The sequence below is a fragment of the Mesoplodon densirostris genome, chromosome 15, assembly GCF_025265405.1.
Source record: "Mesoplodon densirostris isolate mMesDen1 chromosome 15, mMesDen1 primary haplotype, whole genome shotgun sequence".
NCBI classification, from domain to species: domain Eukaryota; kingdom Metazoa; phylum Chordata; class Mammalia; order Artiodactyla; family Ziphiidae; genus Mesoplodon; species Mesoplodon densirostris.
This window is the reverse complement of record NC_082675.1, coordinates 31,861,818-31,880,864: the sequence shown is the minus strand read 5'-3', so window position 1 is coordinate 31,880,864 and position 19,047 is coordinate 31,861,818. Positions and strand designations below refer to the sequence as shown.

Here is a 19,047-nt window from a genome sequence, read left to right as displayed (position 1 = left end):
GACTGAGTGTGGAAGGAGGTGGGATCCCTGATTAAACAGGATGCCGAAGTACTGGAGGCTAGAACCGGCTCGCTGGTCCCTCGGGTCAGGATTGCAAGTGTCAGACACCTCAGCTTGAAACCTGGCTCGAACTGGCAGAAAGAGAACAGAAGGAAAAATTCTGCCGGTGGTGCCAGCAAGGGAATTGGCGGGAACTCCCTGCCTAGGCTTCGGGCATGACAGCCACCGCACTCCTCAGCAACACCGTTCTGGTCTCTTGTCGTGAGCCTGTGGGCCCAGACTGGATCCGCTGGCCTTATGACTTGTGCCAACGGGGCCTTCATTTACCCATCCTACTGCAGGCCAAGGGGATGTGAAGAGAACTGGCCTTGGAATCCACACACATCCCCCGAAGCATCTTTAGGATTGTAAGAAAAGAGAGGCAGATACCCTCCAACTAGTAAATACAATTAACTACCCTGTTATCTGACTCTTAAGAGATTTATTTTGTGCACATGGAGTGGTAATAATAGTATGCCATATTTGGGGAGCAGTATTTGCATTTTGCTCCCAGAAATGCCTTGTGAATTGCAATTAGCCGACTGAAATTATGCATTTCTATCTGTGAAGTTGCCGTTTACTTCCTGCAGTGTGATCTATGTCGACAGCAATGCCCTTCAAAGTCTTCAGCAATCGTCAGCATAACTCACGAGGGGAAATGTCCCTGTGGAATGCCTCGTTCACAGCTTGCAGCACACTAATAGACACGGTTCCGGAGGAAACACTGAAGATGAAGGCGCTATAAAACACCAAATTAAGATGTAATCATTAGAAGCCATCACTGCATCAGAGCTCGGTTTTGCAGAATGGCAGAAGGAAAGGAGAAAAGGAGTAGTGAAATCCAGCAGTTTGCTTAGCGTGAGTTGACAGGATTCTCAGATGCCCTTAGTCACTGGACATAGCCCCTAACAGTGCTATCATCAAAGGGGATATTATCACAGGTACTTGGTAGCCCAGGACATTCAGTCTGTGTTATCAGATGTCATTTCCCATCTCACTTAGTGCTTGCCTTTGGGCCCTGGCAAGAGACAGTAGACTGTGTCACCTGCATCGTCGTATTGATTCAACTTCTCTCTTAAGCTGTTGACTAAAGGGAGAAGTGTTTAGGACTCATCCCTCCCCCTGTTGATAGGATTTGACTCCACCATGTTGGTATTGACATATTAAGAGACACAACAGAACTGTATTTATGGTAGGCAAAGGTCCACAAAGGGCACAGATGGAAATATTCTGTTTGGAAATGATATTAAAATACCTTTAAAAAAGAAAAAAAAACAGAAGCAGACTTACAGATACTGAAAACAAACGTATGGTTACCAAAGGGGAAACGTGGGGGAAAGGAATCAATCAGGAGCTTGGGATGAACACATACACACTACCATGTATAAGATAGATAACCAACAAGGACCTACTGTATAGCACAGGGAACTCTACTCAATATTCTGTGATAACCTATATGAGAAAAAAATCTAAAAAAGAACGAATATATGTGTATGTATAACTGAATCACTTTGCTGTACACCTGAAACTAACACAACATTGTAAATCAACTCCAATAAAATTAAAATATTTTTTGAAAGAAATATTCTGTTTGGAATCTCTTCTCTAAGACGGTTTTGTTTCAGTTGACTGGGAACAAGATGCAAGCCGGTCACCACAACCCTCCTTCCATCTAAGACTCAGAACTCAGCCTCTATCTCTGGTCTGTTAATACCACTCATGACAATAGGGGCTCTGGAGGCTTGGTCATGGACATGGTCGTTTGTGCTAGGCTTAGCTGTTTGACTTGGCAAGTTTACAGAAGGACATAATTTTACTGTGATGGAATTCTGAGAGGTAATAGAGGGGAGGGGAGCATGCATTTCAAGACAACTTGGCCAGTAAACACATAGAACCTGTGTTTTTTAGTCCTGGGGCTTAATTCACCTGTGTGTGTTCTTGGCTAAGGCGTATTAAAGTGATGCAGGCTTCCTTCTGCAAGAGAAAGTAGTTTTTCTAGTGAAATTAAGTTAGGACTGCATTGCTAGTTGAAACTAATATCTGAAGCATTTAGTAATTTAGTAAGTAAAATTGAGGAAAACCTTAGAACAGTCCTTGTGGAGACGTGTGATTAATAAGGAAAGGGTCAAAGAGATGCATGTTAATCTGTTTATATAAGGGATCTGGAGCTTATTAAAAGTTTTTGTAAACATTCAACTAATGAAGCATTATATAAAATTAGACATTGCCTTTAAATGGTAAAAAGCTACTAGACTGAAAAACACCTTCAATGTTATTGCTAAGTAACTTATTTATATTTTCCCTAACACTGGTAATTTAAATATAAAAAATTGATTTGGTAAAAAGGAACGTTCCATGAGAATCGTCCACTCAAGATTCTCCTGGGGAATTTTTTCTCACTTGTCCTTGGTTCCTAGAGTTATTACAGGATAGAGTAGCGTGAATGGTCATTATTAACCTTGTGCTATGGTTTGAACAGATATCTGGCCGATAAATCCCATCTCACAAATATAAACTCAGAACATTATTTCACGTGAAACTTCTTCATTTCTTGGAGGTCACAGGGAAAGGGGACGTCTCTAAATTCTCTCTAGGTCCCAAATGATGAAAAAAACAAGGAATTTATGCACAAATGAAAAGCAAGATATGAACTTCAATGATAGTCCAGACAAATTTCCAGTAGCTACAAAGTGTAGGTGTGGTTGTCTGGAAAAGCTGGGCTGGGGAACGTGGCCTGGACCCCTCTTCTATGGAACCAGAAGGCGAAAGGTGAAGGATTCTTCCCAGCACTTTTGTCCCAAGATGAGATACACGGGACCTTTATTATAGTTTACATTCTTTGGTAATGTTTCAGGTGGAGATTTAAGTATCTTTACATCCTGATTTCTTTTTATCCAATTTTCTTTATTTTGGTAGAGACTTTGCAGTAGACTTTGATAATGAAACATATGCTGTTTCATTACCAGACATATGAATTCAGAGCCACAGTCAAACCTTGACCTTGGACAAGTTATTGAACCCACCGTGGCCACAAGTTTTTCATTTCTATATTGGGAAGAATAGTACTTAAGCCACAGGATTGTTTGGAGGGATAGAGATTATATACAAAACAACTCACACATAGTAAGTACACACACAGTACGTGGTAGCTATTTTTTGTTTGTTTGTTTTGGGAGTTTTTTGTTTTGTTCTGCTAATCAATTTTTTTATTTTTTTATAACAATTACAGCTTTATTTTAATAAACCCTATCCTTGGTTATTATATCCTACTCTTCCAATAATGTTCTTTTTATTTTACACAGCAGATTCTTATTAGTCATCAGTTTTACACACATCAGTGTATACATGTCAATCCCAATCACCCAATTCATCACACCCCCACCCCCACCCCCCCACGACTTTCCCACCTTGGTGTCCATACATTTGTTCTCTACATCTATGTCTCAATTTCTGCCCTGCAAACCTGTTTATCCGTACCATTTTGCTACATTCCACATATATGCATTAATATACGGTATTTGTTTTTCTCTTTCTGACTTACTTCACTCTGTATGACAGTCTCTAGATCCATCCATGTCTCAACAAATGACCCAATTTTGTTCCTTTTTATGGCTGAGTAATATTCCATTGTATATATGTACCACATCTTTATCCATTTGTCTGTCGATGGGCATTTACGTTGCTTCCATGACCTGGCTATTGTGAACAGTGCTGCAGTGAACATTGGGGTGCATGTGTCTTTTTGAATTATGGTTGTCTCTGAGTATAGGCCCAGAAGTGGGAATGCCGGGTCATATGGTAATTCTATTTTTAGTTTTTTAAGGAACCTCCATACTGTTCTCCATAGTGGCTATATGAATTTACATTCCCACCAAGAATGTAAACAGTGCAAGAGTGTTCCCTTTCCTCCCCACCCTCTCCAGCATTTGTTGTTTGTAGATTTTCTGATGATGCCCATTCTGACTGGTGTGAGGTGATACCTCATTGTAGCTTTGACTTGCATTGCTCTAATAATTAGTGACGTTAAACAGCTTTTCATGTGCTTCCTGGCCATCTGTATGTCTTATTTGGAGAAATGTCAATTTAGGTCTTCTGCCCATTTTTGCATTGGGTTGTTTGTTTTTTTAATATTGAGCCACATGAGCTGTTTATGTATTTTGGAGATTAATCCTTTGTCCGTTGATTCATTTGCAAATATTTTCTCCCATACTGAGGGTTGTCTTTTCATTTTGTTTATGGTTTCCTTTGCTGTGCAAAAGCTTTGAAGTTTCATTAGGTCTCATTTGTTTATATTTGTTTTTATTTCCATTACTCTAGGAGGTGGATCAAAAAAGATCTTGCTGTGACTTATGTCAAAGAGTGTTCTTCCTATGTTTTCCTCTAAGAGTTTCATGGTGTCCGGTCTTACATTTACGTCTCTAATCCATTTTGAGTTTACTTTTGTGTATGGTGTTAGGGAGTGTTCTAATTTCATTCTTTTACATGTAGCAGTCCAGTTTTCCCAGCACCACTTATTGAAGAGACTCTCTTTTCTCCATTGTATATCCTTGCCACCTTTGTCATAGATTACTTGACCATAGGTGCGTGGGTTTATCTCTGGCTTTCTGTCTTGTTCCATTGATCTCTGTTTCTGTTTTTGTGCCAGTACCATATTGTCTTGATTACTATAGCTTTGTAGTATAGTCTGAAGTCAGGGAGTCTGATTCCTCCAGCTCCATTTCTTTCCCTCAAGACTGCTTTGGCTATTTGGGGTCTTTTGTGTCTCCATACAAATTTTAAGAGTTTTTGTTCTACTTACGTAAAAAAATACCATTGGTAATTTGATAGGGATTGCATTGAATCTGTAGATTGATTTGGGTAGTATAGTCATTTTCACAATATTGATTCTTCCAATCTAAGAACATGGTATATCTCTCCATCTGTTGGTGTCATCTTTAATTTCTTTCATCAGTGTCTTATAGTTTTCTGCATACAGGTGTTTTCTCTCCCTAGGTAGGTTTATTCCTAGGTATTTTATTCTTTCTGTTGCAGTGGTAAATGGGTGTGTTTCCTTAATTTCTCTTTCAGATTTATCATCATTAGCATATAGGAATGCAAGAGATTTCTGTGTATTAATTTTGTAATGTGCAACTTTACCAAATTCATTGATTAGCTCTTGTAGTTTTCTGGTGGCATCTTTAGGATTCTCTATGTATAGTATCATGTCATCTGCAAACAGTGACAGTTTTACTTCTTGTTTTCCAATTTGTATTCCTTTAATTTCTTTTTCTTCTCCGATTGCCGTGGCTAGGACATCCAAAACTATGTTGAATAATAGTGGCGAGAGTGGACATCCTTGTCTTGTTCCTGATCTTAGAGGAAATGCTTTCAGTTTTTCACCATTGAGAACAATGTTTGCTGTGGGTTTGTCATACATGGCCTTTATTATCTTGAGGTAGGTTCCCTCTATGCCCACCTTTTGGAGAGTTTTTATCATAAATTGGTGTTGAATTTTGTCAAAAGCTTTTTCTTCATCTATTGAGATGATCATATGGTTTTTATTCTTCAGTTTGTTAATATGGTGTATCACATTGATTGATTTGTGTGTATTGAAGAATCCTTGCATCCCTGGGATAAATCCCACTTGGTCATGGTGTATGATCATTTTAATGTGTTGTTGGATTCTGTTTGCTAGTATTTTGTTGAGGATTTTTGCATCTATATTCATCAGTGATATTGGTCTGTAATTTTCTTTTTTTGTAGTGTCTTTGCCTGGTTTTGGTATCAGGGTGATGGTGACCTCATAGAATGAGTTTAGGAGTGGTCCTTCCTCTGCAGTTTTTGGAAGAGTTTGAGAAGGATGGGTGTTAGCGCCTCTCTAAATGTTTGATAGAATTCACCTGTGAAGCCATCTGGTCCTGGACTTTTGTTTGTTGGAAGATTTTTTTTTTTCGGTATGCGGGCCTTTCACTGTTGTGGCCTCTCCCATTGCGGCACACAGGCTCCGGACACACAGGCCCAGCGGCCATGGCTCATGGGCCCAGCTGCTCTGCGGCATGTGGGATCCTCCCGGACTGGGGCACGAACCCATGTCCCCTGCATTGGCAGGTGGACTCTCAACCACTGCGCCACCAGGGAAGCCCTGTTGGAAGATTTTTAATCACAGTTTCATTTTCATTGCTTGTGATTGGTCTGTTCATATTTTCTGTTTCTTCCTGATTCAGTCTTGGAAGGTTATACCTTTCTAAAAATTTGTCCATTTCTTCCAATTGTCCATTTTATTGGCGTAGAGTTGCTTGTAGTAGTAGTCTTAGGATGCTTTGTATTTCTGTGGTGTCTGTTGTAACTTCTTTTACATTTCTAATTTTATTGATTTGAGTCCTCTCTTTTTCTTAATCAGTCTGGCTAATGGTTTATCAATTTTGTTATCTTCTCAAAGACAGTTTTATTGGTCTTTGCTACTCTTTTCTTTTTTTCTCTTTCATATATTTCTGCTCTGATCTTTATGATTTCTTTTCTTCTGCTAACTTTGGGTTTTGTTTGTTCTTCTTCATGTAGTTCCTTTAGGTGTAAGGTTAGATATTTTATTTGAGATTTTTCTTGTTTCTTGAGGTAGGCTTGTATAGCTATAAACTTCCCTCTTAGACTGCTTTTGCTGCATCCCATAGGTTTTGGATCATTGTGTTTTCGTTGTCACTTGTCTCTAGGTATTTTTTGATTTCCTCTTTGATTTCTTCAGTGATTTCTTGGTTATTTAGTAATGTATTGTTTAGCCTCTATGTGTTCGTGTTTTTTACATTTTTTTCCCTGTAATTCATTTCTAATCTCATAGCATTGTGGTCAGAAAAGATGCTTGATATGATTATAATTTTCTTAAATTTACTGAGGCTTGATTTGTGACCCAAGATATGATCTATCCTGGAGAATGTTCCATGCGCACTTGAGAAGAAAGTGTAATCTGCTGTTTTTGGATGGAATGTCCTATAAATATCAATTAAATCTATCTGGTCTATTGTGTCATTTAAAGCTTCTGTTTCCTTATTTATTTTCATTTTGGATGATCTGTCCATTGGTGTAAGTGAGATGTTAAAGTCCCCCACTATTACTGTGTTACTGTTGATTTCCTATTTTATAGCTGTTAGCAGTTGCCTTATGTATTGAGATGCTCCTATGTTGGATGCATATATATTAAAAATTGTTATATCTTTTTCTTGGATTGATCCCCTGATCATTATGTAGTGTCCTTCCTTGTCTCTTGTAACATTCTTTACTTTAAAGTCTGTTTTATCTGATATGAGTATAGCTATTCCAGCTTTCTTTTGATTTCCATTTGCATGGAATATCTTTTTCCATCCCCTCACTTTCTGTATGTGTCCCTAGGACTGAAGTGGGTCTCTTGTAGACAGCATATATATGGGTCTTGTTTTTGTATCCATTCAGCAAGTCTGTGTCTTTTGGTTGGAGCATTTAATCCATTCACGTTTAAGGTAATTATCTATATGTATGTTCCAATTACCATTTTCTTAATTGTTTGGGGTTTGTTTTTGTAGGTCCTTTTCTACTCTTGTGTTTCCCACTTAGAGAAGTTGCTTTAGCATTTGTTGTAGAGCTGGTTTGGTGGTGCTGAATCCTCTTAGCTTTTGCTCGTCTGTAAAGCTTTTGATTTCTCCATCGAATCTGAATGAGATCCTTGCTGGGTAGAGTAATCTTGGTTATAGGTTCTTCCCTTTCATCACTTTAAGTATATCATGCCACTCCCTTCTGGCTTGTAGAGTTTCTGCTGAGAAATCAGCTGTTAACCTTATGGGAGTTCTCTTGTATGTTATTTGTTGTTTTTCCCTTGTTGCTTTTAATAATTTTTCTTTGTCTTTAATTTTTGCCAATTTCATAACTCTGTGTCTTGGCCTGTTTCTCCTTGGGTTTATCCTGCCTGGGACTCTCTGTGCTTCCTGGACTTGGGTGGCTATTTCCTCTCCCATGTTAGGGAAGTTTTTGACTGTAATGTCTTCAAATATTTTCTCTGGTCCTTTCTCTCTCTCTTCTCCTTCTGGGACACCTATAATGTGGATGTTGTTGCGTTTAATGTTGTCCCAGAGGTCTCTTAGGCTGTCTTTATTTCTTTTCATTCTTTTTTCTTTAGTCTGTTCCGCAGCAGTGAATTCCATCATTCTGTTTTCCAGGGCCCTTATCTGTTCTTCTGCCTCAGTTATTCTGCTATTGATTACTTCCAGTTTAGTTTTCATTTCAGTTATTGTATTGTTCATCTCTGTTTGTTTGTTCTTTAATTTTTCTAGATCTTTGTTAAACATTTCTTGCATCTTCTCAATCTTTGCCTCCATTCTTCTTTCGAGATCCTGGATCATCTTCACTATCAGTATTCTGAATTCTTTTTCTGGAAGGTTGCCTGTCTCCAGTTCATTTAGTCGTTTTTCTGGGGTTTTATCTTGTTCCTTCATCTGGTACCTAGCCTTTTCATCTTGTCTGTCTTTCTGTGAATGTGGTTTTTGTTCCACAAGCTGCAGGTTTGTAGTTCTTCTTGCTTCTGCTGTCTGCCATCTGGTGGATGAGGCTATCTAAGAGGTTTTTGCAAGTTTCCTGATGGGAGGGACTGGTGGTGGGTAGAGTTGGGTATTACTCTGGTGGGCAGAGCTCAGTAAAACTTTAATCTGCTTGTCTGCTGATGGGCGTGCCTGGGTTCCCTCCCTGTTGGTTGTTTGGCCTGAGGTGACCCAACACTGGAGCCCACCCAGGCTCTTTGGTGGGGCTAATGGCAGACTCCCAGAGGGCTTTCACCAAGGAGTACTTCCCAGAACTTCTGCCGCCAGTGTCCTTGTCCTCACGGTGAGACACAGCCACCCCCCACCTCTGCAGGAGCCCCTCCAACACTAGCAGGTAGGTGTGGTGCAGTCTCCTGTGGGGTCACTGCTCCTTCCCCTGGGTCCCGATGCACACAGTACTTTTTGTATGCCCTCCAAGAGTGGAGTCTCTGTTTCCCCTAGTCCTGTCAGAGTCCTGCAATCAAATCCCACTAGCCTTCAAAGCCTGATTCTGTAGGAATTCCTCCTCCCGTTCCCGGACCCCCAGGTTCGGAAGCTGACGTGGGGCTCAGAACCTTCACTGCAGTGGGTGGACTTCTGTGGTATAAGTGTTCTCCAGTCTGTGAGTCACCCACCCAGCAGTTACGGGATTTGATTTTATTGGGATTGCGCCCCTCCTACCGTCTCACTGCGCCTTCTCCTTTGTCTTTGGATGTGGGGTATCTTGTTTGGTGAGTTCCAGTGTCTTCCTGTCGATGATTGTCCAGCAGTTAGTTGTGATTGTGGTGTTCTCACAAGAGGGAGTGGGAGCACGTCCTTCTACCCATGGTAGCTATTATTTCTCAAGTTTTCATGCTTATTTTCACTTTCCAATTATAGATCTCTTTATATTCATAAATGGTGACCACATTCAGGAAAACAAAAATCAAAATATATGGATCAATTGTGTATATGGATATACTAAAGCATAGTATTTTAGATTAGGTTTACCCCAAACCCGTGAAAGGTAAATTCTTAGAAAAGTGTAAGGTACATAATAAGGGCTCAGTAAATGTTATGTAGTTAGTATTACTGTATTTTCATCGTCATTTCATAAACAAGTTTAAGCTTTCTCATAAACAACAAGGTCCTACTGTATAGCATAGGGACCTATATTTAATATCCTATGATAAACCTTACTGAAGAGAATATTAAAAAAGAATGTGTACATATATACATATATATGTATAACTGAATCACTTTGTACAGCAGAAATTAACACAACATTGTTAATCAACTGTACTTCAATAAAAGAAGAGATATGTATAAAAAGAAAGCCTTCTCTGTATATATTCTTCCTTTTAAGCCCATCAGAATGCTTATATTCCCTGCATTTCATTTAGATTTCTAAGCTTGTAACTCTGTCCCTGGAGCTTGGACTAAGAAACAACACCAAGACCTGATCAGGGGTAGTAAAGAACTACTTCAGCATGGACTGTGTGGAATTCTCTACAAATCACAACCCGAAAAGGCCTGGAGTTCTGTTCAGAAGTTTATGCTCTTTAATCATTGTATAATTTCATGCTGAATTCTCAAGCTTTTACTCTGTTTTCCAATTACATAATGATGAATTAACTTAAAAAGATAAAAAATATATACGTCAATTAGCATTAAGACTGCTTTTGTGTATCAGAGCCCCAGAGGAAAGAGCCTTAAATAAAAGCACTGTATTTCTCTCTAATGAAAATTTTGGTAGTAGACCCTTCAGGGATGGTATGGTAGTGCAGTGATTATCAAGAACCCTGGGCTCTTCACCATCATTGCTTTGAATTCTTTTTTTTTTTTTCTTTTTGCGGTATGCGGGCCTCTCACTGTCGTGGCCTCTCCCGTTGCGGAGCACAGGCTCCGGATGCGCAGGCCCAGCGGCCATGGCTCACGGGCCCAGCCGCTCCGCAGCATATGGGATCCTCCCAGATCGGGGCACGAACCCGTATCCCCTGCATCGGCAGGCGGACTCTCAACCACTGCGCCACCAGGGAGGCCCGCTTTGAATTCTTAATGTTTAAGCACATTATGGTCCATCATGGCTGCGTGAGCGTGAGACACCCTATCCTCAATCAAGCTAATAGGAAGGAAGGAGGAACAAGGATAGTGAGCCCCTTCCTTTCAAAGACACTACCCAGAAACCATTCTTGACGTCTCACGTTGTATGCTATCCACCAGAACTTGGGTAGAAGGACAGACCTCACTGAAGAAGAGACTGGAAATTGTAGTCCTTATTCTGGGTGGCCTCAGGCCCAGCTAAGATTTAGGTGTTTTATTCATATGGAAGAAGAGAAGACAAGATACTGGGGATAAGGAGGATTATCTGTGATACCTGGGCTTCACTGGAACTTTTATTATTCTTTTCTCTTATGTTCTCTTTTTCCTTCTTTTGCATCTTAGATCCCATGCGCGGCCCAAGAAAATTGGAGGTCGTTGAAGTCAAATCTCGACAAATCACTCTCCGCTGGGAGCCATTTGGGTATAACGTGACTCGTTGCCATAGTTACAACCTCACAGTCCACTACTGTTACAAGGTCGGAGGGCAGGAACAAGTGAGAGAAGAAGTAAGCTGGGACACGGATAACTCACACCCTCAACACACCATCACCAACCTCTCCCCCTACACCAACGTCAGTGTGAAACTCATCCTCATGAATCCCGAGGGACGGAAGGAGAGCCAAGAACTCGTAGTACAGACAGATGAAGATCGTGAGTACTTTCAAGTGATATGTTTATGGGAAACATACAGTCTTTTTAAAAAGCAGCTCGTTTCTTTCTAATTGAGATCTTTACACTGAAAATGGAAGGAAGAATTACTTACTGGGTTGAACAACACACATGTATATCTGTGCTGCTGTATACTGAAGCACTGATTAAAAGGGGCAAAGGGAATAAAGATCCAGAAGCTTATTTTAATTTTTATGAGTCATATAATTACTTTTCTACATATGATTATTCTGTATAGCTCTAAGTAGTTCTTCATTCAAGTTTTATCATCATGTTGGACTGAAGAGCTGTTGTTCCGGGTATTCGATTATGTATAAGAAATGCTTATTCAGACGGCATTCTGAAACATTTTCATAGTTCAGATAAAAATTCAGCCCCAAATAGAGGCTGCCCTTGCTGTTCAGCACAGTGCTGAGAAATTACCTCATTAGGTCGGTGGTCATGTAATAGATCATGCTTTTCCATAGGAACAATGCTATAATTGGATATGACCTCAGTAACCAAGAATTTAATAAATAGATAGTGCATGTCACCAGCAACTCATCACAAAAGGCAAATATACAATTGCATTAAGCCTCTAAAATAATTTAAAATGGTAAAATGACACCTGGAATCCCATAGCATAGGTATAAATGTGCTTTTACACTGATTATACAGGGGACTCTCATGTACAATAATGAGTCTGTGTAGCACATAAAATACAGTGGTAGTTTATCATATATTTGGTTTAAAATTCATTTGCCAGGCATTAGAGTAAGTGGCAAACAACCTGGGGAGCCACTTACTTATTCCTGGGAAAAATAGATTTCACCTTTTTCTCTTTAAGCAGCTGATTATGATCTTTATTGATTGTAATGTGTTAAATGTTTATCACAACACTATTTTTTCATTTAAAGAGCTGACAAAGTATTTTTGAGTGTTGATGACCTATGCAACACCAGGCATATTGCTATAAAATAAAAACATGGAAACAGCCAGAGTAAGTGGGAAGCTCGACCACATCTTCTCTTTTCTTTTTTGTAGCCCATCAAGTCCTGCCTGTGTTGGTTGCTCTCAAGTAGTTGTTTTACTACAGTTTTTTTTGTGAGAAGTATAGTTTGGTATGAGTCACTCAGTCTAGGCTGAGCATGGAAGCCCTATCTCTATTTCTTCCAGCTCTTCCTTGTCTCCCAGGAGAGACTCAAGAGAGTTTCAGCACTGTCAGCAGGTCTTTTCTGGCCCCTTCCTCCCCTGCATTTTTGTATTTAATTTGGTCCTAACTCCTGTTGTTGCTACTTCCAAAATATTAGATTGTTCTTTTTTTTGACTTAATTATTTATATTATATTTCTGTTTTTCATATGAAGAAACTAAGTCAGAAAAGTGAATGGCAAACCCAGATGTCTGGTTCCAGAAACTGTGGCCTGTACTTCTATGTGCCAAAGTACTTCTAAGTACTTACTAATATGATCATTAGTATTCTAGAGGCCTTATTTATATAAACATTGATATTACTGTCTATTCTATCTTTCTGCCTTGAGGTATTTTTTTACAATCTTTTTAAAATTGAAGTATAGTTAATTTACAGTGTTGTATTAGTTTTAGGTTTACTGCAAAGTGATTCATATATATATATATTCTTTTTCAGATTCTTTTTCATTATAGGTTATTAAAAGATATTGAGTATAGTTCCTTGTGCTCTACAGTAGGTTCTTATTGCTTACTTTATACACAGTAGTATGTATCTGTTAATCCCAAACTCTTAATTTATCTCTTCCCTGCCCCCTACCTTTCCCCTTTGGTAACCATAAGCTTGTTTTCTATGTCTGTGGGTCTATTTCTGTTTTGTCAAAAAGTTCATTTGTATCGTTTTTTTAGATTCCACATATAAGTGATATCATGTGATATTGGTCTTTGTCCGACTTACTTCACATAATATGATAATAGATTGTTCTTTTCTCTCAACTTCCACTACCTCTATCCAGATTTTATGCTGAAATTTCTGTAGTAGTTTCTAACCTTTTATTGTTCCAGCTTTGTCCAATTCCAGTGCCCTCTACTCGTTCCCTAAACTCATCTCTAAAATACATTTGCGTCATGTTACTCTCTCCACAGGAGCCGTCAGTGACTCTCTTTGCCCGTACCTCGGTATTCCGGGCTCAGGCTCTAGACCTGGTAGCTTTTCCTCCCCGCCAGCGCATCCTGCAGAGACGTGCCCTGGGTGCTGGTCCTGCTGCCACACTCCATGCATCCTGAGTGCTCCCTCACTGTCTGTCCTCCTCTGCACATCCTCCCCACCTGGCTGCCTACATTCCATCTCCTCCACGACCCTCCAAAGTTCTCCTCAAGTTCAGGTCCTTCATGAAGCTGTCTCCAACTCTCTCACCCTCATTCCTCTCTCATCCTTCTGACCTCATTTGCACTTGACAAGATTTTTAAAAATCTGAGCCTTAATTTCCTCATCTGAGAAACAAAAATAATACAGTTCTCCAGCATATTAGGGTTAGAAACCATTTCCATCAAATGCTATTTGTAGCTGCAGAGAGCGGCCTTTTAATAGGTAAGCGTTATTATTGTTATTGTAAGAATTCAGAGGAACTTATCATGACCCTTTCTTGTTCTCTCATTATGTTATATATAATTTTTTCCTCTTAACTGTAAGCCACTTGAGAGAAGAAGCCATCTAATTTTCTTCTATAGCAATTTACGTGGTATTGAGTAGGTAATAAGCACTCAAAATACTTATTAGTCTTTAAATAAAATAGTAAAATTTGCTGATAATCATTTAATTCAGGCTTAAATCAACAGTAGTGTTTCCATCAATGAGAGAGGAAAGGCAAGGGCAGTCGTTTCTAGAGATGAGAGATGTTTTGCTGAAGCATGAACTCACCAATACTTCTGGGTTTCGAATTGACAGGAGCTAATAATTCTGTTAAGTGCTGTTAAAACATAAGGTTAAATAAGTCACTTTTTTGTTTGTGTGTTTAAATTATCTTGCTAGTCCCTGGAGTTGGGGCATACATTACTTCCAAATAAAAATCTATTGTTTACATAGCACACTGGCATCCAGTTCATTAGAAAAACTTTGATTTCAAATTATTTCCTAACAAGAGCAAAAGAAAAAAAAGACTTCAAATAAGACAGAAATAGAAAAATTGTTAATACCTACCGAGCTTGAAGAAAAAAGAATTGAAGTGTCACCTTACTTATCTGCCATTAACAAAGGCTACAATTTGTTGTACATCGTGAGTTTTATTGTAGTGTAATATTTTTATTGAAATATTATTTATTTCATCAGAAAATATGTGGGAAAAAATTTTCTTTTTATTACTGTTAAGAGTGTCACTAGACACTATAGGGCTCAATTCCATAAACTTAGATATTATGGTTCTATATCCCAAATCATGAATTCCTAGAACTTCTAAAAAAGGCACCAGACCTAAGTTCCTGAGGAAACTGGTGAGGTACCAGTTTCCCTGATTTAACTGACTCTTCTGGTATTTTAATTCACTTGATCAGTTCCTGACCTAACAACAATTATATGAATCCCATTTAGGTTTTCCTGTTATTAACATTTTTATGATTACAAGCCCTCCAGTACATTTTATTACATTCATCCTTTTAAAATATCCTCTGTTCAACATAATTTTGACAATCTCTTTTTTTTATTTTACTCTCATTTATACTAATCAAATGGAACCAAAGATTTGTTTTTTTCTAAGTTTTCACCCTCTTTACATCTGTACATAGATTACTAAATATTTTCGATTCAGAAATATTATCACAAAATAATAGAACCACACATGCATCATAATTATCTTGATCCTGTGAGGAACCTGATGACATCAAAATAAACACTTTCAAGATCAAAAGGAAGAGACTTAGTAGAGCTTTTTTTAAAAAAATTTTATTTTATTTATTTATTTTAAAATTTATTTATTTTTGGCTGCATTAGGTCTTCATTGCTGTGCATGGGCTTTCTCTAGTTTCAGCGAGCAGGGGCTACTCTTCGTTGTGGTGCACAGGCTTCTCATTGCGGTGGCCCCTTTTGTTGTGGAGCATGGGCTCTAGGCGTGTGGGCTTCAGTAGTTCTGGCTTGCGTGCTCAGTAGTTGTGGCTCGCAGGCTCAGTAGTTATGGTCACGGGCTTAGTTGCTCCACGGCATGTGGGATCTTCCTGGACCAGGGCTCAAACCCGAGTCCCCTGCATTGGCAGGCATATTCTTAACCACTGCACCACCAGGGAAGTCCGAGACTTAGTAGAGCTTTCTCTGGCATGGCCCATCGTAGTCCAACTTCTGGTTGTGATGCGCATTTTAGTCTCAGAGCCCAGAATCCAAATTTTCTTAGAACTCACCGGTGTTATCACTTCTTAAATACCTTGTTTCTTTGCTTCCATATAGTTTCGCATCAATTCCTTCAACCTAAGACAAATGATTATTTTCACATTTATATATTTTTTAGAGTTTGGACATTAGGGATCAACTTACTCCAACTTCCTCATTTTAGAAGTGAGGCAACTGAGACCTAAGGAGGGTCCGTGAGTTGCCCAAATTTCACAGTTTATTCACTGGAAAATCTTAAATCAGAACCCAGGCCCCCCATCTGAATCAGTGATTTTTTTTTCTGCTAAACTCTCCTTAGCTCTGTTTAGAATAACTATCAATATAAATGTCCTAGATCTACCTTTAAGGAGCCCCTCAACTAAACAAATGTGTATTGCCTATGAGTCCTTTTGTAATTCTGGTCAGTCTTTCCAGTCTGAAGAGATCTCACCAACCCTTAGAGGGCTATTCATACCCTCCACAAGCTAACCAAACATTTCTTTAGCCCCCATCTTTTAAACTTTATTGAGATATGTTTATACAGTCATGAGTTGATTTGTGTTGTTTCTACTTCTTAATTATTATGAATAATGCTCCTCTGAATATTTGTGTACAAGCCTTTGAGTGACATGTGTTTTCAGCTCTCTTGGATATATACGTAGGAGTGGAATTGCTGGGTCATATGGTAAATTTATCTGTGTTTAACTATTTGAGGATCTGCCCGACTGTTTTCAAAGTAGCTTTGTGATTTTACATTCCTACCAGCAGTGTATGAGGGTTCCACTTTCTCCACATTCTTGCCAATACTTGCTATTATCTGTCTTTGGATTATAGCCATTCTAGAGGGTGTGAAGTGCTATCACACTGTGGTTTTGATGTGCATTTTCCTGCTAGCTAATGATGTTGAGCATCTTTTCACGTGCTTATTAGCCATTTGTATATCTTTTTTTGGAGAGCTGTTTATACAGATCCTTTGCCCGTTTTTAATTGGATTATTTATCTTTTTATTGGGATTTCATAGTTCTTTATGTATTTTAGATACAAGTCTCTTGACAGATACATGATTTGCAAAAGCTTTCTCCCTTTTTGTGTGTTGTCTTTTCACTTTCTTGGTAGTGCCCTTTGAAGCACAAGAGCTTTTCACTTTACTGATGTACAGTTTATCTATATTTTCTTTTGTTATTTTTGATTTTGGTGTCATATCTTTGAAACCATTGCCTAATACAATGTCATGAATATTTACACCTATATTTTCTTCTAGGAGTTTTGTAGTTTTAGCTCTTATATTTAGCTCTTTAATCTATTTTGGTATAATTTTCGTATTTGGTGTGAAGTAGGAAACCAACTTCGTCCTTTTATATGTGGATATCCAGTTGTCCTAGCACCGCTTGGAAAAATTATTATTATTATTATTATTTTTTTTTTTTTTTTTTTTGCGGTATGCGGGCCTCTCACTGTTGTGGCCTCCCCCGTTGCGGAGCACAGGCTCCGGACGCGCAGGCTCCGGACGCGCAGGCTCAGCGGCCATGGCTCACGGGCCCAGCCGCTCCGCGGCATATGGGATCCTCCCAGACCGGGGCACAAACCCGTATCCCCTGCATCGGCAGGCGGACTCCCAACCACTTGCGCCACCAGGGAGGCCCGGAAAAATTATTTTGACCCCACTGAATTTTCTTGGCACTTTTGATAAAAATCAGTTGACTATAAATGTGAGGCTTTATTTCTGTACTCTCAATTCTGTTGTACTGATCTATCTGCCTACCCTTATGCCAATATCATGATGTCCTAATACTGTAGCTTTTTAGTAAATTTGAAATTGAGAAGCCTGAGTCTTCTCAAACCACTTTTTGATTACTCACACCATCACCAAAAAGTTTGATCGCACCATCCCCAAATATACGTATATTTATAGGTAGTACAAATATACTAGTTTATAAATAGGATAGGCACACTAGACACTAAATTGTGTATCATATCAAGCATACTCAAAAACTTAATTTAAATGAATATGAGATAAATGATATTTTAAAAATAATATTGTATGTTATTTTTTAGAAAATTGGCAAGTACATTGCTATCTTCCCTTATGTCAGTTAGATTTTCTTGCTAATCAAAAGGTGTTACATACTCTAGTTTTTAAAAAATGGCATCAAACTTTCCCAAATCTGTTTTATTATTAATAAATAAAATGAAATTTTTTAAACATTTCATCTACATCACATCTTTGTAGAACTTCTATTTTGTGTGTGCTTTTCATAGACATATTAAATATAAGTCCAGGAGTTCATATATATTCTTCTTTGACATGCCTTTATCACTCAGTGTTATGGTTATAGAATTCATCCATGATGATGTATAAAGCTGTCATCGATTTTCAGTCGTTTTTGGATTTTATTGAGTGAATATAAACTAATTTCTTAAACTATTTTTTGTCTCCAATTTATTAGTTTTATTTTAAAATGCTACTATGCTGACATCCTAGTCTATGTCTCCTAGTACATATGTGCAAGAATATTACTAGGGAATATACCTGAGGTGGGATTATTGGGTCGTATGACATGTGCCTCTTTAACTTCAATGAATACAGGCAAATTATTTTCCAAAGTAGCTGTACCAATTTATGGTCTCACAAGCAATGTGTGGGAATTCGCATTGCTCCACATCCTTCTTTATTTCTGAAGCATAAAAAAGTTTATTTACAAGATGATACTGAGATTTGTCTAATTGATTCAAACTTTTTAGAGGAAAATGTGATGAAATTCTTTTCTTTATAAAGACAGTATAGCCAAAATTGTTTTAAATTGCAGGTTTTTGCAAGAAAATGGAATATATCTATTAAAATCTTACACCTCAATAGAGAGTTAAAAACCTGTCAAGTTTAGAAAAATGTATTTTGTTTTTGGTTTACTTAAATATGTATCGATTTTTCCCCCCTTCTAGTTCCAGGTGCTGTTCTTACTGAATCCATCCAAGGAAGTACCTTTGAAGAGAAGATATTTCTTCAATGGCGAGAACCAATTCAAACCTATGGTGTCATCACTTTATATGAGGTAGTTATATACATTTGTTAGTAATTTGTTTTTTTACTGTAACTTCTATGATAGCTAGACTATCTAGTATTTAAAAATGCATAGTAACATCATGCCTTTTAAGAAGTTGAATACCTTTAATAGTTATAATGGTTACTGAATAGAAGCAAAAAAATTAAAAATGAGTTTTCAAATTATGTATAATTTCAGGATGTATATTCACAATGATTTAGATGCTTCCAGATTACATGTTATTGTATGTAAAGCCACACCATAATATAGTTTAAAAATCACCTTTGTTAAAAACAGTAAGTGTTCTGTCATATACATTATTTAGGAGGCAACCATGGCATCCTGTTCTTGCCAGCTCTAAAATAGTTTACTCCTGAATTATAGAAGAACGCTGATGA

The 19,047-nt window shown here is 38.2% G+C and overlaps 1 protein-coding gene across 3 annotated transcripts in view; it reads left to right on the top strand.

Annotated features, from left to right (window-relative positions):
- PTPRM (protein tyrosine phosphatase receptor type M) overlaps nt 1–19,047 on the top strand; it is a 759,871-nt gene that overhangs the window by 429,827 nt on the left and 310,997 nt on the right. For all 3 annotated transcript variants that reach the window (XM_060119604.1, XM_060119603.1, XM_060119605.1), the window contains exons 8-9: nt 10,980–11,288; nt 18,549–18,658. In XM_060119604.1, the coding sequence (XP_059975587.1) occupies nt 10,980–11,288; nt 18,549–18,658 (419 nt within the window). The remainder of the gene's footprint in view (nt 1–10,979; nt 11,289–18,548; nt 18,659–19,047) is intronic.